Genomic DNA, 17,500 nt, shown 5'->3' with positions numbered 1-17,500 from the left:
GTAGCCTGTTGTCTGTTGTTGTAGTCTGTTGTTGTAATCTGTAGTCTGTTGTTGTAATCTGTAGTTGTCTGTTGTTGTCTGTTGCTGTAGTCTGTTGTTGTAATCTGTAGTCGTCTGTTGCTGTAGTCTGTTGTCGTCTGTTGTTGTAGCCTGTTGTCTGTTGTTGTAGTCTGTTGTTGTAATCTGTAGTCTGTTGTTGTAATCTGTAGTCTGTTGCTGTAGTCTGTTGTCTGTTGCTGTAATCTGTAGTCGTCTGTTGCTGTAGTCTGTTGTTGTAGCCTGTTGTCGTCTGTTGTTGTAGCCTGTTGTCTGTTGTTGTAATCTGTTGTTGTCTGTTGTTGTAGCCTGTTGTCTGTTGTTGTAATCTGTTGTCGTCTGTTGTTGTAGCCTGTTGTCTGTTGTTGTAATCTGTTGTCGTCTGTTGTTGTAGCCTGTTGTCTGTTGTTGTAATCTGTTGTTGTCTGTTGTTGTAGCCTGTTGTCTGTTGTTGTCTGTTGCAGTAGTTGTTCATTGCTGCAGTAACGTGTGAAGGCTGATCTTGCTCTGTTTTTTCTGTAGTCATCTGATAAGGCGGAGGACACAGAGCCGGAGCCGGAGCCAGAGCCGGATGAGCTGCAGGAGGATCCAGAGCGAGAGATGGACAGCTTCGACTCCATCAGTGTGTGTTTGTCTCCGATGCCCAGCACTCCAGACACGGGTCTGCCGGAGGAGTGTGTGTCGCCCCGCAGCTCCTCCAGCAAGCGGCACCGCAGCTCTGAGTCTGACATCGAGCTGCAGAAGCTGGAGGTGCTGAAGCAGATGTCCGCTAAAGTGCTGGACAATCCTCCGTCTGACGCCGCCGCCGTGTTCGCCAGCCAGGTGGCGATGGAATACCGGCTGCTGAGTGACCCCGCAGTGCAGATGCGCGTACGCCGACAGATCATGAGCGTGCTTTACGAAGCACAGGACGCTGAAAAACGCCAGCGGCAGAACAAGAGGATGGAGAGCCGAGGTCTGAAGACCGAGCAGGACGCCTGGAGCAACAACATTATATAGAGTACATATAGTGTCCTCATCCTGGATCAACACTGATGTATAGCTAATATATAGTGTCAGTCAGCCTTGATCAACACTGACATATAGACAGTATATAGTGTCAGTCAGGCTGGATCAACACCTGATGTATAGATAATATATAGTGTCAGTCAGGCTGGATCAACACCTGATGTATAGCTAATATATAGTGTCAGTCAGGCTGGATCAACACTGACATATAGACGATATATAGTGTCCTCATCCTAGATCAACACCTGACATATAGACAGTATATACTGTCAGTCAGCTTTGATCAACACTGACATATAGACAGTATATAGTGTCAGTCAGGCTGGATCAACACTGATATATAGTGTCAGTTAACCTGGCTTGGCACTGACATGTGGACAGTATATAGTGTCAGTCAGACATCCTCCTTCAGATGCTCTAGTGTCCTTTTCTACGCTGTACTGAATATTTTTCTTAGTGGAAGTTTTGAGTAAGTCTGTGTGAGGAAATAAACTGGTTTCGTCTTTCAGAGCTGTGTGCTTAATGATTTAGTCTTGAGCTGTGATTCGATATTAAAACACGTCAAATACTCATTATTCATTGGTGTACTTCGCTGTGGTCCTCAAGCAGCAGGTTTTACTCGTTAGTTGGAACCGTTTACATGGTAACCAGACATTATTAACTCTTTGTTTATATATTTTTCAGATTAAGTGTCAGATCATGTTTACATTAGTCTGCTACTGAGGGAGCGTTTTACTCGTGTTTGAACGCTGTAAACTGGTGAACTCCTCCAGATCAACACCGTCTATGTTAGATCCTTCACTGACCACATTATTAAATCAGTTGTTTGCAGAAGTTTCTGAACCTGATCTTAATGTTGAGAATATCTGTCTGAAACTCTTAAACTCGCTGTCATTAAAGCACAGCTGGATCCCAGAGATTCCGTCCACTACAGACCCGATTCACACCTGCCGGTTCTGTCAGAGACAGTAGAGAGCCGCATCTGCTGAACTGCTCTCTCCTGCAGGGAATCAGTGTGTGTGAGAGAGTCCCGTCTGGAGGTTATGGTCTGGAGTGTGTGTGTGTGTGTGTGTTTGTCTGTCTGAGTGTGCATATGTTTGAGTGTGTGTGTGTGTCCGAGTGTGCATGTCCAAGTGTGCACGTCTGCAGTGGCTTAGCGCAAAATGCGGAGTGTATGAGTGTCCATGTTCGTGTGTCTGTCTGTCTGTATGCGTGTCGGTGTTTATATGCACATCCTAGTGTGTGTGTCTCTGTCCGTGTGTGCGCGTCTGTAATGATGTACTGTCACATGACCGTGTTTATATTTGCATCATCATAACACACCTTATTTCAGGGAAATAAAAAGAGCAAATCCTACATCAAACAGACTGCGCGTGTGTGTGTGTAAGAGAGAGAGAGAGTGTGTGTGAGAGAGAGACACAGAGACAGACGCGCACACACACAGAGCTAGAGAGACAGACAACACACTCACACACACACACACGGAGAGGCAGGCTCTCAGACGCGCGTCACCGACTCCTCCGCCGTGCTCGGGCCCGTCTTTACTGTCTCCGACCGCGGCTTTCAAAGGAACCGAAGCGGGGATTAACGAGCGACTGGCGGTAGAAAACCGGGAATAACGCGCGACTCCTGTGCGACATTGTAGTCATTCAGAGGTAACGTGTGTTCGCTTATTGTGTGTGTGTGTGTGTGTTGATTTACAGGCGGCTTGTAGAGCTGGTCTCCCCGCATTAGTGCAGCTCCACACGGTTAGCTCTGCTCTGCTCTACGGTGTTGTGTCGCGCTGTTCTCCTGCAGAATCCGCCGTTTGCGGTGATTTTAATGCGGTGATGAACGCGCAGGTGCTCGGGCATCTCCGGGCTGTAACGGGACTCGCGGACACTGCTCGTTATAGAGAACACATGATGATATTTGACAGTAGAGTATCAGCACAGGCACACGATGAACCTCGTGAAGGCTGAAATGGCGTGTATAATGTAATGTCTGGAGGGTTTGTGTCCTGGATTGACTGAGCTGGAGAAATAACAGATGATGATGATGATGATGATGACGCTCTTAAAGGGACAGCTCGCCTGTAAATGGATATTCTGTCATTTTGTGGCCCTCATGGCGACAGCAGCGGAAGCTGTACAGAGCTGCCGTGAACAGAACTGAGCTGAGCAGACATTCAGTGTTATCATATATACAGACACACCGAGCGACCGGAACCGCCTGATTTTTAGCCTGAGCAGTGTTGGGTGTTCGGTCAGTGACGTCAGAGACTCCTCTCACCGCCGCAGGGTCACGTGTGTGTGTGTGTGAGAAATAAACCCATAGAATAAACAGCATCCATTAGAACTGCAGCAGTAAATAAATGAAGCAGTTTATAATATTGAGATGTACAGAAGTGGACTTCAGCTGTCGGATCTCCTCATTCTCATTAAAGCTATTATCGAGAGAAGAGCAGCGAATGAATCTCATTTAGAAACTGAAGATGTCACTTTATAAACGCAGATCTGTGATGAACGCTTCGGTCTGCTTTATCTGTTCATGCTCATTTAAGACAGAGTGAGTTCTTTAAAATAAAGCTTTATCATTAATATTAGAATTGTGTATTAACTGCTTAAACACACACCACAGCCCAAAGTGTCCACATTCACTCCTGGAGTATTTCTACACTATTCAATTCAATTCAATTCAGCTTTATTTGTATAGCGCTTTTACAATGTAGATTGTGTCAAAGCAGCTTCACATAAATGGTCATAGTAACTGGAACAGTGTGGTTCAGTAACTGGAACAGTGTGGTTCAGTAACTGGAACAGTGTGGTTCAGGTTTTAGTGTTTAAGTTCAGTTAGGGTTAGCTCAGTTCAGTGTGATTTAATCATTACTGAGAGTTCAAACACTGAAGAGCCAATTCATCGATGCGTAGCTCTACCAATCCTGAACCATGCGAGGCAGTGGCGACAGCGGAGAGGGAAAAAAAAACTTCACCTGATGGGAGTGAAGAAAAAAAACCTTGAGAGAACCAGACTCAGTTGGGCACGACCATTTTCATTTCTCCGCTGGCCAAAAGTCCCCGCTGTAGACTGACGTAACTACACACATGTAGTTCCTCAGTCACAAACCGTTTCAGGATGAAAACACATACAGAGACAATAACCTGACGGACGTAACCCTGCTGTAGACTGACGTAACCCCGCTGTAGACTGACGTAACCCCGCTGTAGACTGACGTAACCCCGCTGTAGACTGACGTAACCCCGCTGTAGACTGATGTAACCCCGCTGTAGACTGACGTAACCCCGCTGTAGACTGACGTAACCCCGCTGTAGACTGATGTAACCCCGCTGTAGACTGACGTAACCCCGATGTAGACTGACGTAACCCCGCTGTAGACTTGCTAGATTTGCCAGCAGGTTGTTCATCTGGTCCTGTAATAAGCTGCTGTTCCTCCACGTGTGACGGCCCTGCAGTGTGTTTCTACACAGAGGATCGTCTGTACAGCCGGAGCTGAAAGAGTGTTCGGCTGCAGATCTCTGCTGTTCCTCCAGTGTTCAGCTGATCTGCAAACACAACTCATTCTGAAGTGTGGACAGCTGATTAATTAGAGAAAGAAGCATGATCTGCTCCTGCTAGCGTGTGCTGAGCCTAGCTGTTGACCTCTGACCCCAGAGTTACTGTCGTTAGCTGATCACAGTAAAGATGTGTAGGGACGGCTCACTTTACATCATAGTAAACCACTCCAGTGGAGCCTGTTTACAGCCCTGACCTGAGACCAGCCGGAGCTGTGTGTGTTTTTATTAAACATGAACGCACACAGACTCACGGGGACTTGTCTCCATAAGGTCCTCAACCGAGGTGAACATAAATCAGACAGAGTGAAGTGTTGTGAAGATGCAGAGCGGCAGACTGTTTCCTCTGAGGCTGGGTTAGGGCAAGAGTTGGGAAGCAGTGTGCACACTAGAAACATCATTATGTGTGTGTGTGTGTGTGTGTGTGTGTGTGTGTGCGTGTGTGTGTGTGCGTGTGCGTGCGTGTGTGTGTGGCACAGAATGCTTCATCTGAGCTCACTTCACATCCTCTTCACAGGTTTGTGTGAGGAAACTGCTTCATCATAAGCAGCTTGATGAGGTCAGGTTGGGGATCGGGGACAGGCCTCCTCTTGCCCAGTCCAGTCCTCGTGCTGCTGCGGCTGATAACGGCATTTCAGAACAATCCTGCAGTTACTATAATGGATGCAGAACTAAATCAAAGAAACCCTAACCAGCTCTGATCATTTTGGGTACAAATGGTTCCTCTAAAGTAATCAAGTAGCTACACACACACACACACACACACACACACACACCTACACACACACACACACACACACCTACACACACACACACACACACCTACACACACACACACACACCTACACACACACACACACACATACACACACACACACCTACACACACACACACCTACACACACATACACACATACACACACACACATGTTGCTGACTGAAGCGTCCCAGAAAGCTCAGGGTCGTGGCAAGGGTTTGGTGAACCACCTTGTTGGCGTGTTTGGCTGCTCCTCACCGGCAGTCAGCGTGCAGCATTTGAAGCATGCGCTGTTTTCCAAAGACTTCCACAAACGCAGCGTTTAGAGCCAGGTTACGTCACTGCGAGACTGCAGCTAAATTAAAGACAGAAACACACACACACACAGCTCAGTCACATGGACGTGTGTTGAGTCTGTACTGCCGTGTGCCGAGTGGCCTGTAGGGGAGTCTGCACTGACAGTGGAACTGAAGCTCATGTGCATGCTGGCTGTCGAGTTATTCTACATAATATTCACAAATCAGGCTCTAAACGGGCTCCAGAATAAAGGAGGCACGTCTGATCCTGGATCAGTTTTTCTGAAGTGGTGTCAGTATTCTGCAGACGTGTCCTGCTGGAGTAAACTGCACAACTGTTCCAGAATCAGTGGCTCTCCTCTGTTTCACCTGGAGAAATGCGGATCAGCTGTTGGTGCTGCGCTAGCCGGAGCGTCGGCCTTCGTCATGCTGTGTACATATATAGGGTACGATGTCATGATGGAGGGAGAAAAGAACCGGGTATCCTCATATTCTGGCGGGGTAAGTGCTGTCTGTGGCTGAGGGAAGTGTTCATCCCGTTCAGAAAATGGCGCAGTATCAGACTGAAAGCGCTGTCTGAAAGATTTCTGGACTCCTCCTGATTTTGCTCTGTTCTCTGCATCCCTCTTTTATTTCTCTCTTTTCTTGAAGCTTTTCTCTTCTTTCTCTCTCGTGTTGGCCGGAGGGAGTTTACCTTCATAGTCCTGGCAGCAGTCTGGGTAGTAAACCGCACTAATGCTGGCTCATAAACGAGCAGACCCAGGCTGTGTGGAGTGATTTGCTCAGATCCTCCTGTTCTCTCTCTGTTCTCCGCCCTGTCTCGTGTTGATAATCGCTGTTTGAGTCTGTGGTTCCTCTGGCGTGTCTTGACGTCATGCTGAAACAGCTCTCGGTGCACAAAAACAGATGGCTGAGCTTTTAGCAGGAAAGGAAACGCTGCCTCTCTGGTGCCCTGTTAGTTTTGGCTATTGAGTTGTAAAGTGCAGGTATGAATAAATCAGATATAGAGGTTTACCAGAAATGACTGAGTGGAGGAATGTGCTTTACACCCATGCATTTGTTTCCAGCTGCTAATCCTCTTCTCCTGTTTGATTCCAGAGCTTGTCCTTCCGGCCGGACTGAAGAAAACCATGACATCCTTCAGTTACAGCAGTTAAGAGAGAGAGAGAAACTTCACAGAGAGGATGGAGGAGCTGTATAAAGCTTCAGCAGAGGTGGACACAGCGGAGGACGCTCAGGATCTCTGCAGCACTGAGGAAACTGACTCACACACACTCACACTGGGGAAGCTGGAGGGCGAGGCGGCGGCTGTTACCACTGGTGAGCCCTGGCCCGCAGGTGCTCCACAAACCCCAAAGCGCTCGCTCTCGCCCCTGCTGACGCTGCCGACCTCCGAGTCCCCCGCAGTGGCCCTGAAGCTGCTGCAGCCGCTCTGCCTCGGGGACGCTTCTGTGGTGCTACCCATCCTCACTGCCCCACCGGCTGCTCCGGGTGTCCCTGCGGCTCCGTACCTGATGAGCGGTCAGGGGCCGGTGTCCATCCCACTGGTGCTGGAGCCACAGGTCCTTCAACATGCACTGCTCCAGCAGACGGCCGCATGTCCTGGGCTAGCCTTGCAGAGCAGTGTGCTGTGCCCAAACCCGTCCCTCAGCCTCGGTGCTCCGCCGGCACTGGACCAGAAGGGCCCGGGTGCAGGTCTGGACACAGGCCTACTGACTCTTCTTCAGAACCCCAGCTTTGCAGCAATCCTGCAGGACCTGTTCCCCGGGACCCCTGTGTCGGCTTGCCCCCCTCCGTCTCCCCCACAGATAGACCTGTCCTCCTCATTTCTCCCCCCGCAGCTGCCCTACAATACCCCGCTAGCCCCGTTGGTGCCGCCCGCCACCCTGCTTGTGCCCTATCCTGTGGTCATTCCTCTCCCGGTGCCATTGCCTATCCCGGTGCCCATCCCCATCCCTGTGTCCATCTCTAAAGCAGAGGCAGAGTCTCCCAAACCTGCCTGTACTCTGAGCAAGAGCACGCAGACACCCCCCAGTGACGGTGCCCTCTATCTGGACAGCAGGGACACAGCAGGAGTCCAGCAGCCTGTTCCTGTACCCTTGAACTCTGCAGATGTGGAAGTGCTGGACTTATCCACAAAACTGCCCCGACCCTCAGCACAGGCTCCTGCTCCTCAGGTGCTCCAACATGACAGCGTTCTGGATCTGTCATTGCCTAGTGTAAGAAAGACATGCATCCAATCCCGCAGCCCCTTCGGGCCCCTGAGCCCTGAGCGGGACAGGCTGTGCCACCTAGGGGAAGGTATTAGCACCGGAGCTCTGGCTCTCGGTGTCCTCAGGCCAGTGGACTGCACACCCAAGCTGGACAGCAAGTTGCTGAGCGGGCTAGCATCTCTGGAGTTCAGTAGGCAGCATAAGTGGGTGGTGGACAGCAGCGTGGCGGGGTCGGGTTCTGTGCACGACTCTGCACTCACAGCCGGTGGAAACATCGAGATCGTCAGCACCTCGCAGACTGCCAAAGTCATTGTGTCCGTCAAAGATGCCATGCCTGCTATTTTCTGCAGCAAGATAAAGGGATTATCCGGTGTTTCTACAAAGAATTTTTCCATCAAATGTGACGGCGGTCAGGGGACCTTCGCCACACTACCCAGGGGCCCCGGGGACCCGCGCGGAGAACCCAGTGACACACTCAAGAAGATCTCTAAAAACAGAGGCATCAAACTGAAGAAAGTCAGCTCACAGGAGATTCATATACTGCCCATAAAGAAGCAGCGGCTGGCGGCCTTCATACCCAGGAAATAACACGGCGCTCAGGCTGCTTCGGGGAGGGTTGGGGAGTAGAGATGTGGGTAATGTGAAAAACAACAGTCAGAGAAATGTAACCAGGGTATGAAGATGCTAAACGCATTCCTGGATGAAATGAAGCCTAAAGTGTTTCTCCGTGTGATGTAGACGGATGCAGGCTGGTCTGACGCTGGCAGTCGAGTCCTTCATTATAAAGCAACAGACGAAGTCAACAGGACAGCGCTCCGAGTAGAAGGACCATCCGAACCGGCCAAACTGCACTACTACTGATATCCTCCAGCACCGGCAGCTCTAATCAGGCATATTTCCTCATCCTGTGCATTTTGATCTTGGTCACACATCCTCATGAATAATTCATCATGTTTAATCTGCATCCCCATTAATATGCATGAGATATGTTTTGAACCCTCGCCAGCTGTCAGCGAGACACAGGACAAGCCGTACAGCCAAACCTCCTGCTAACATGCTATCGCAGAATACTTGCTGTCCTCGAGCTGTTTACACGTGGACTGTGAGGCGTCTCCACTGTCTGACCTTTCGCTTTGCTAATCGCTGTATTACTGCGGCCTGCAGCCGAGCACTTCCATTGAGGATGCTGATTGGAGGAAACGGTTGTCAGTAGCAACAAAGCACAGTTTCCCTCATCGCTCCTCCAGACGCTCGCAGATTACAACTAAATAATCATCAGGACTTCATCCCAACCCACGACACATCTGAGTGCAATGGCGCATGAGTGCTGTGTGTATGGCCGTGGACTCGACACAGCATCCTTCAGGAGTCTGATTAATGAGAGAGTTCACACTACCATGAGCGTTTGCTGGTAATGTAGAGCAGTCTAGATGCAGCAGACTCAGCTCTTATTAGAGCGCTCAGTCACACGTTACTATAAGGTTTAATTAGTTAATGTTAGTTAAAGCATTCGCTGACATGAACACAGAACAGTAGACTGATTACAGTCTTTATTCACGACTGTTAGCATTAGCTGATGGAGTCCAGCGTTAGTTCAGATTACCACATGTCAACAAGCATCAGCTCATATTTGAATGATGCATTAGCGAATGCTGAGCGAGCGTTAATAACTGCTGTATGAGTAATGATGATCATCAGTTCATCTTAGTAAACATATGAACTGACATTAACTGATGACGCCTGATAGTCCAGTGTGACGAGTGCTGGAGCAGAGCGGAGGTGTTTACAGCACACCGAGCTCTGATGAAGACCTGAGCTGAACATCTCACGCTCCTCATCATCAGGAGACGCCTGCGCTCATTCTTCAAGGAGACTGACAGCATGTTTGATTTGGGCTGATCTATCGGAGTCTGCTGTTCTTGATGCCTCAGACGGTGTTAGAGAGCAGAAACTCATTTAAATGTGTCGTGATGATGAGAACAGTGAACATGCGGCTCTCCAGGCACAACCTGACCTTCACACACAGCCAAAACATCTTTCCAGGAGTGTGTGTGTGTGTGTGTGTGTGTGTTTCTTCATGTGTTTTGGGTGTCATGGATAATGTTGTGTGTGTGTGTGTGTGTGTGTGTGTGTGTGTGTAGGGGGGTCTCCACCTGTTGGCTTGATGAATGCTCTGCTGCTGTAATGATCAGTGTGTTTGTGTACAGTATTTATTAATGTTAATGTTGACGAACAGCAGCTCAGTGAAGAGCGACAGCAGGAAATCATCCTCATCATCATCATCATCATCATCCTCTCTGCAGATTTCTGACATTACTTATAATATAAAGGCAGGAATATGAGCAGAACAGGCCTGTAGAGATGATGTGAACATGAAGAGTCATCAACACAGCAGCACTTCATTATTGATGAACACAACACACACAACCGCACACACACACACTCACTCAGCTCCATCCCAATCACATTTTACCACACAGAAACGTGTGTGTGTGTGTGTGTGTGTGTGTGTTTGTCTGGTGGAACAATCTAAAGCTGCACATGAATCCAGGACTCTTCCCCTGTGAGTGTGTGTGAGGGTGTGTGTGTGTGTGTGTGCACTAAGTGTCTTAAAAGAAGTCTTAAATCATCCCTCAGCATGTGATTACTATATTTCCAGATACACACACACACACACACACACACACACCATCAGCATGAACTCCAGATGAAGTTTCTGAATAGACCTAGTCTGTCTCTGTGATGTGGAATAATGTGTGTGTGTGTGTGTGTGTATGTGTGTGTGTGACTGTTACAGTGTTTAGGTTGTTGTGATGACGATGCTGATGATGGTGTTTTGTAAGGACTGAACACACACAAACACACACACTCACACACACACTCACGGGACTCTGCTGGTCTTTTAAATTATTTATTTATTATCTGTATTGTTGAAAATGTGACGAACGCAGCAGCTTTAAAAACCTCATCAATAAAAACACCTCTGCTATGAACAGTGTGTGTGTGTGTGTGTGATTGTGTGTGTGTGTGTCTGTATGGCACAACAGTCTCCAGATCCTCTGCTGTCTGCACAGTAAAGGGAGGTCTGAAGCGCTGGAGGGTCTCTGATGTCTGATGTTGGAGGCGCTCCGCTACAGCAGAGGAGACCTGAGAGTCTGAGGGGGCAGCGGTGAGGTGAGGTGAGGTGAGGTGAGGTGAAGACCCCCCCCTGCACGCTTCAGTCCCTCAAACACAGCGGCGCTGAATACAATATCTATTCTCCACTCATGTACATTCCTGTTGCTGAGCTTATGGTGAGACACATGATACACTGCTGACGTCTGACCTCCACACACACACACACACACACACACACACGTCTGCAGATTCACCATCATCATCCTCAAACTGAAGATCAGTCTCACACACACACACACACACACACACACACACACACACTCCTATGAGCACAACTACTGAAATAATGACCGTGAGGAAATGAGTGTAGAGTCTGACAGTCAAATGAAGACAGCAGTGTTTCCCACTGTGAGTGTGAGTGTGTGTGTGTGTGTGTGAGAGAGAGTGTGTGTGTATGTCTCCTCCGTTTGCTGTGGTTCTGCTCATCATCCAAGGCTGAAGTTCAACAGGACAGAATCAACCAGTCTGTGACATCCTGCAGAGTCTGTAGTGTTCCTCAGAGAGAGTGTGTGTGTGTGCGTGTGCGTGTGTGTGTTTAACGGCAGGCGGGCAGCGTTCGGCACAGTGGTTTGTTTCCCATCAGCCCTCTGTAGCAGCACAAGTGTGTGTGGGTGAGAGTATGTGTATGAGAGTGTGTGAGTGTGTGTGTGTGAGTGTGTGTGTGTGTGTTAGGGATGTCCAGATCTGATCAGAGATCAGGCCCGATCACACAGTTTCAGACTGGATCAGTGTGTTGTTTCCTCTCCATCAGGCGTGGGTTATGGTTGTGTCTGATCACTCCTGCAGTTCAGCGCTCGAGCTCTTCCTGACTCCACACTCGATCAGCAGTGTGTGACATCACTGTTGCAGACACGCTTTTAGGGCGGCGGCGAACACTGACGCGGCGAGCGCGAGTATGGAGGCGTCTCATCTCAGAGGCTGCGTCATCTGAAGAGTGCTGACTTCACAGGGGAGTCCTTCATCGTCCACACCGGCTGAAGCGAGCGCTGTGAAATGAGACGATCTCGCCTACAGAGGGCAGATCTCATCCTCAGCCGCCGTCACAGCGTAATACCACGTCTTCAACCTGTTTCCAGACTGATCTTAACCTATTTTAAGCGAGCTGAAGGTGAAGCGAGGCGTACACCGCTGGAGAAATCTCTCCTGACCCACACATGAGCAGATGAACGTGTGACCTGTGTGTAACAGCAGCCGTCAGTCACACATCTCACACTGCTCTTCAGTAGTGTGTGTTCAGGTCTCCAATGCGGCCTCATCTGCTGTAATCCTCCTGCCGTTATCAGCGTGTGATCAGTCTCAGATGTTCGAGGCTGTGAAGGATCCACCGGTTGTCTTCTTCATCACCTGGGCAATGAAGGACACGTTCTGAGGCTGGATTTGCAGGAGCGTGGTGATGACGCAGCGCCACAGTGATGCAGCAGCCTTCAAATGCACCCTTCAGAGGATGCAGCCTCTGGAATGAGACCCAGCTGCTGTCTGCGGTCTGCAGCTGATGACGACAGCACGGTGCTAGTGGACTGTGAGATATGGACACGCGAGTCTGCCGGCCGACTGCTTCAGGTGGAGCTGCTGTCTGTGTTTATAGTGGATCATTTCAATATTTCCTGCAGCACTGAAGTCCAGACGTGAAGAGGGCACGGTATCATCTCTGGAGAGCTCAAGCTGCCTCATGGAAGAGCTCAGACTGATGAGGAGTGTTAGAAACCGCCTGCATCTGCCTCCGCTCTGCTGAAGACTTCATCTGCTACAGAAGCAGCGCATCAATCCCTCAGACTCCAGAAGCAGATCAGGACATCCCTAGTGTGTGTGTGTGTGTGTTCACTATCACTGCTTTAGTGTATTGATGGTTGTGTGTGTGTGTGTGTGTGTCTGTGTGTGTGTGTGTGTGTGTGTGTGTGTGTGTGTGTGTGTGTGTGTGTGTGTGTGTGTGTGTGTGTGTGTCAGTGTGTTCACTTCCTCTGCTTCAGTGTGTCGATGTGATGGCACAGTTTGAGCGCGGGTCCCAGCTTCAGCCCCATGTACTTCATCACCATGTCGCTCCGCAGCAGCAGCAGTGCTTTACCATCGATCTCCTGCAGGGGAAAACACACACACACACACACACACACTGAGGGCGGAGCCACAGCAGCAGCACCCAATCACAGGCTGCCTATCAGACATCTGTTTAATCCTTCACTGCCTAAAACTCAATATACAGGGAGTGTGTGCATCACTGACGTGTTTTCTGAAGAGTTCTGCGTGCGGCCCCAGCGCTGTAGGGTCGGCGTCCCGCACAAACTGCATCACTTCCTCTATGCTCCAGGAAGTTGGGCTCCGACCGGGGGTTTTGAGCTCCACTGATTCAGGACCAGTGGTGGAGCTCGCAGCTGAAACACAGAAGAGGGATATCACACACATGCGTGCACACACACACACACACACACACACATATATATGTACACTTTATTAGGTACACCTTCAGCCGAGTTCACACTGCAGGATTTTGAGCCTGATTTGGAAGTTAACGCGCTCGCCGACAGATCAGGCTGTGATCGGGGAAAATCCGCGCGTGCTCGGCAGTCTTTATGCGTGAACTACTGAACAACGCATCAGAGGCTCACTGACGTGTCACCGACACCTCACAGACGGAAATCCAATATCCAGCAAGCTGAATATTCCAGAGCAGTCGGCCGACTCGACCTCACGCACGGTCAGATGTAGCGACGAGCTGCAGCCAATGAGAGAGCAGATCAGCATGAGCTGAACGACCGTGTGCTCACGAGCTCAACAGAAAGCTCTGTGATTGGCCAGAATGGGCATCGATGCACTCGCTCGTTCACAGACATGAGAGTAGGCTATAATCGCAGAGGAGCTGGAGTTCTGTGACTATTAGAATCACTGTACTGCTCATTCTGACTGCTCTCAGATCAGACTTCATGTTCTCATGTCATATTTACATTCAAAACTTCTGTTGAGATATTACAATTAAGCTTTGAATATCTGTCCTCATATTTAATGACACCATTACACTAAAAACATGACCTTTATGCTAATACAGCCTGTACATATGCAGGTCAGATACTAGAACATGCCCGTGGTCTGGGCCTCGCTTTCATTTCCACTCAAACAGGAGCTGCGGCACAGAATATGCTGTTCTGACAGATATATATGGAGGAAATTCAGGTTTTTGCCATCAGAAAGTTCTGTTTATGTTAGCAGGAAGTTGCTGGGCATTAAATCCTGCATATTTAAAGTCTCAGTGTAGAGCAGGGGTCACCAAACTTGTTCCTGGAGGTCCGGTGTCCTGCAGATTTTAGCTCCAACTCTAATCAAACACACCTGAACAAGCTGATCAAGCTCTTACTAGGTATACTTGAAACATCCAGGCAGGTGTGTTCAGGCAAGTTGGAGCTAAACCCTGCAGGAACACCGACCCTCCAGAACTGAGATTGGTGACCCCTGGTGTAGAGTGTCAGACATGCATGCAGTCATGTTGAGCAATACGGCGATTTAAGGAAGAAAACCACCAGCCTGAACCGCTGATACAAGGCAGGATGATCCATGCTTTCATGTTGTCTGAGCCGAGCATCTGAATGTGTGAGCAGAAATGGAGACTCATCAGAGCAGCAACGTTTCTCCAATCTTCTATTGTCCAGTTTTGGTGAGTCTGTGTGAATTGTAGCCTCAGTTTCCTGTTCTTAGCTGACAGGAGCGGCACCCGGTGTGCTCTTCTGCTGCTGTAGCCCATCCGCCTCAAGGTTGGACGTGTTGTGTGTTCAGAGATGCTCTTCTGCAGAGCTCGGTTGTAGCGAGTGCTTATTTGAGTTACTGTTGCCTTTCTATCAGCTGGAACCAGTCTGGCCATTCTCCTCTGACCTCTGGCCTCATCAACAAGGCATTTGCGCCCACAGAACTGCCGCTCACTGGATATTTCCTCTGTGTCGGAGCATTCTCTGTAAACCCCAGAGATGGTTGTGCGTGAAAATCCCAGTAGATCAGCAGTTTCTGAAATACTCAGAGCAGCCCGTCTGGCAGCAACAACCATGCCACTATCAGAGTCTCTTAAATCCCCTTTCTTCCCCATTCTGATGCTCGCTCTGACCTGCAGCAGATCCTCTTGATCATGTCTACATGCCGACATGCAGTGAGCTGCTGCCATGTGATTGGCTGATTATACACTTGCGTTAACCAGGAGTTGGAGAGGTGTACCTAATAAAGTGGCCGCTAAGTGTATATCCACACACATTATTCCACATACAGAATCGCACACACACACACACACACACACACACACACACACACACACACACACACACACACACACACACACACACACACACACAACTACACACACTTATGTCATTCTCACCCTCTACACGTCTGTGTGTGTGTGCTGGCGGGTTAGAGGGCTGTCGTCGCACCGCCGGGCCGTTGCCATGGTAATATGGGCTGTTGGGCGGAGTCTGGTAGTCTAAAGTGCTCCTTGATGTCTGTGGGCGGGGCGTCATGGAATTGGAGGCGGAGTCCATGAAGCGCTGCTCCTTCGGTGACCCGCTGTCCTCTGGGGGAAGAGTTTCAGCTACACACACACACACACACACACACACACACACACACACACACACACACACACACACACATGCTCACAAATATATTGACTGCATGCAGTATTTCTCTATCTGTGTGTGTGTGTGACTGCTCTACCTTCTGACGGGTGTGTGTCTGTGTGCAGGAGTTTCGGGGACAGCGGCGCACAGTACGGCGGAGACTCTCGGCAGATCCGCTTCACACCCCGATGCAGAGACGCAGAGTCCAGCAGCAGCTCCTCTTTCACTGACACACACACACACACACACACACACACAGAAAACACACCCTGTCAGTGTTGTACCTGATTTTGTGTGTTTGTATGCATCATGAGTGTGTGTGTATGTGCGTGTGTGTGTTCAGAGTCGTACCTGTTTTCATGAGCTCCTATGCGCTGTGTGTGTGCGTTCAGTGTTGTACCCGTTTTCGTGCACGCGTGTGTGTGTCTGTGTGTCTGTGTGTGTGTGTGTGTGTGTTCAGAGTCGTACCTGTTTTCGTGCGCTCGTATGCGCTGTGTGTGTGCGTTCAGTGTCATACCCATTTTCGTGCGCGCGCGCGCGTGTGTGTACGTGTGTGTGTGTGTGTGTGTGTGTGTGTGTGTGTGTGTGTGTGTGTGTGTGTGTGTGTGTGTTCAGTGTCATACCTGTTTTCGTGCGCTCGTGTGCGCTGTGTGTGTGTGTGTGTGGGCTGAAGGGCTGGCTGCTGAACAGATGATCACACTGCAGCTGTCGACACACTCGCTCCAGGAAACGCAACACAAAGCCGGCGCTGGAGGCCGACGGCAGCTTCACCAACCGCACACCTCCGTCTGTGCGCACTGGAACACACACACACACACACACAGTTACAGAAACACACACTCAGTTATAGATACACACACACACACACACAGTTACAGAAACACACACTCAGTTATAGATACACACACACACACACACAGTTACAGAAACACACACTCAGTTATAGATACACACACACACACACACAGTTACAGAAACACACACTCAGTTATAGATACACGCACATGCACACACAGTGCAGTACAGTGTGAGTGTGTGTTTGTGCATGCGTGTGCCTGTTTCAGTAACTGTGTGTGTATCTCTGACCGTCTCCCCTCCCCCTCCTTCATTCTGTAGGCAGCGCAGCAGTACAGTGGAGTGTGTGTGTGTGTGTGCGCGTGTGTGTGCGTGTGTGCGTGCGTGTGTGTGTGTATCTCTGACCGTCTCTCCTCCCCCTCCTTCACTCTGTAGGCAGCGCAGCAGTACAGTAGTGTGTGTGCGTGTGTGTGCGTGCGTGCGTGCGTGCGTGCGTGTGTGTGTGTGTGTGTGTGTGTGTGTGTGTGTGTGTGTGTGTGTGTGTGTGCGTGCGCGTGTGTGCGTGCGTGTGTGTGCGTGTGTGTGTGCGTGCGTGTACCTCTGACCGTCTCTCCTTCCCCTCCTTCACTCTGTAGGCAGCGCAGCAGTACAGTAGTGTGTGCGTGCGTGTGTGTGTGTGTGTGTGTGCGTGCGTGTGTGTGTACCTCTGACCGTCTCTCCTCCCCCTCCTTCACTCTGTAGGCAGCGCAGCAGTACAGTAGGCTGGTATGTGCAGTCCAGGCAGGCCTGTATGGTTTGCTGCAGCACCAGGTTTGCCGCCTCTGGCCCGAAGTGGTCCGGCAGTTTCTGAAGCTGCTTACGGTCCAGATGCGGCCCACAGTTCCCATGCTTGTTCACGTACACACACACTGATGGACAGAGCAGACATACTTGTTGTTCATTCTGACTCTGGTGTGTATGGTGTTGCATTGCTGTTGTTCAGTCTGATTATGGTGTGTATGGTGTTGTATATACCGGTGGACACCACAGACGAGGAGCAGGCCAGCGGGGAGAGGCCGTCACTAGGCATTATGGGTATTCTG

General features: G+C 49.9%; 3 protein-coding genes across 8 annotated transcripts in view; 2 read left to right on the top strand and 1 right to left on the bottom strand.

Annotated features, from left to right (window-relative positions):
* Positions 1–1,552, top strand: part of wu:fb74b10 — a 4,943-nt gene extending 3,391 nt beyond the window's left edge. For all 4 annotated transcript variants that reach the window (XM_073939519.1, XM_073939517.1, XM_073939518.1 and 1 more), the window contains one exon: positions 559–1,552. In XM_073939519.1, coding sequence (XP_073795620.1) covers positions 637–1,035 — 399 coding nt within the window. In that variant the 5' untranslated portion in view covers positions 559–636 and the 3' untranslated portion in view covers positions 1,036–1,552. The remainder of the gene's footprint in view (positions 1–558) is intronic.
* Positions 1,553–2,515: 963 nt separating this feature from the next.
* zmp:0000001174 lies at positions 2,516–10,853 on the top strand. The gene is made up of 2 exons (XM_005174161.6): positions 2,516–2,699; positions 6,746–10,853. Exon 2 carries the CDS (start codon positions 6,832–6,834, stop codon positions 8,446–8,448), a length of 1,617 nt encoding a protein of 538 aa, XP_005174218.2. The 5' UTR covers positions 2,516–2,699; positions 6,746–6,831; the 3' UTR covers positions 8,449–10,853.
* The window catches only part of LOC100330797 (sex comb on midleg-like protein 2), a 16,436-nt gene continuing 9,693 nt past the window's right edge, over positions 10,758–17,500 (bottom strand). For all 3 annotated transcript variants that reach the window (XM_073939516.1, XM_073939514.1, XM_073939515.1), the window contains exons 9-15: positions 17,433–17,500; positions 17,123–17,326; positions 16,247–16,420; positions 15,721–15,849; positions 15,386–15,595; positions 13,255–13,403; positions 10,758–13,109 (exon numbers count right to left, since the gene is read on the bottom strand). The exon at positions 17,433–17,500 is cut by the window's right edge. In XM_073939516.1, coding sequence (XP_073795617.1) covers positions 12,987–13,109; positions 13,255–13,403; positions 15,386–15,595; positions 15,721–15,849; positions 16,247–16,420; positions 17,123–17,326; positions 17,433–17,500 — 1,057 coding nt within the window. In that variant the 3' untranslated portion in view covers positions 10,758–12,986. The remainder of the gene's footprint in view (positions 13,110–13,254; positions 13,404–15,385; positions 15,596–15,720; positions 15,850–16,246; positions 16,421–17,122; positions 17,327–17,432) is intronic.

Source organism: Danio rerio, chromosome 23 (assembly GCF_049306965.1).
Source record: "Danio rerio strain Tuebingen ecotype United States chromosome 23, GRCz12tu, whole genome shotgun sequence".
NCBI classification, from domain to species: domain Eukaryota; kingdom Metazoa; phylum Chordata; class Actinopteri; order Cypriniformes; family Danionidae; genus Danio; species Danio rerio.
Note: the sequence above shows the minus strand (reverse complement) of the source record. Positions and strands in the feature narration are given on the sequence as shown.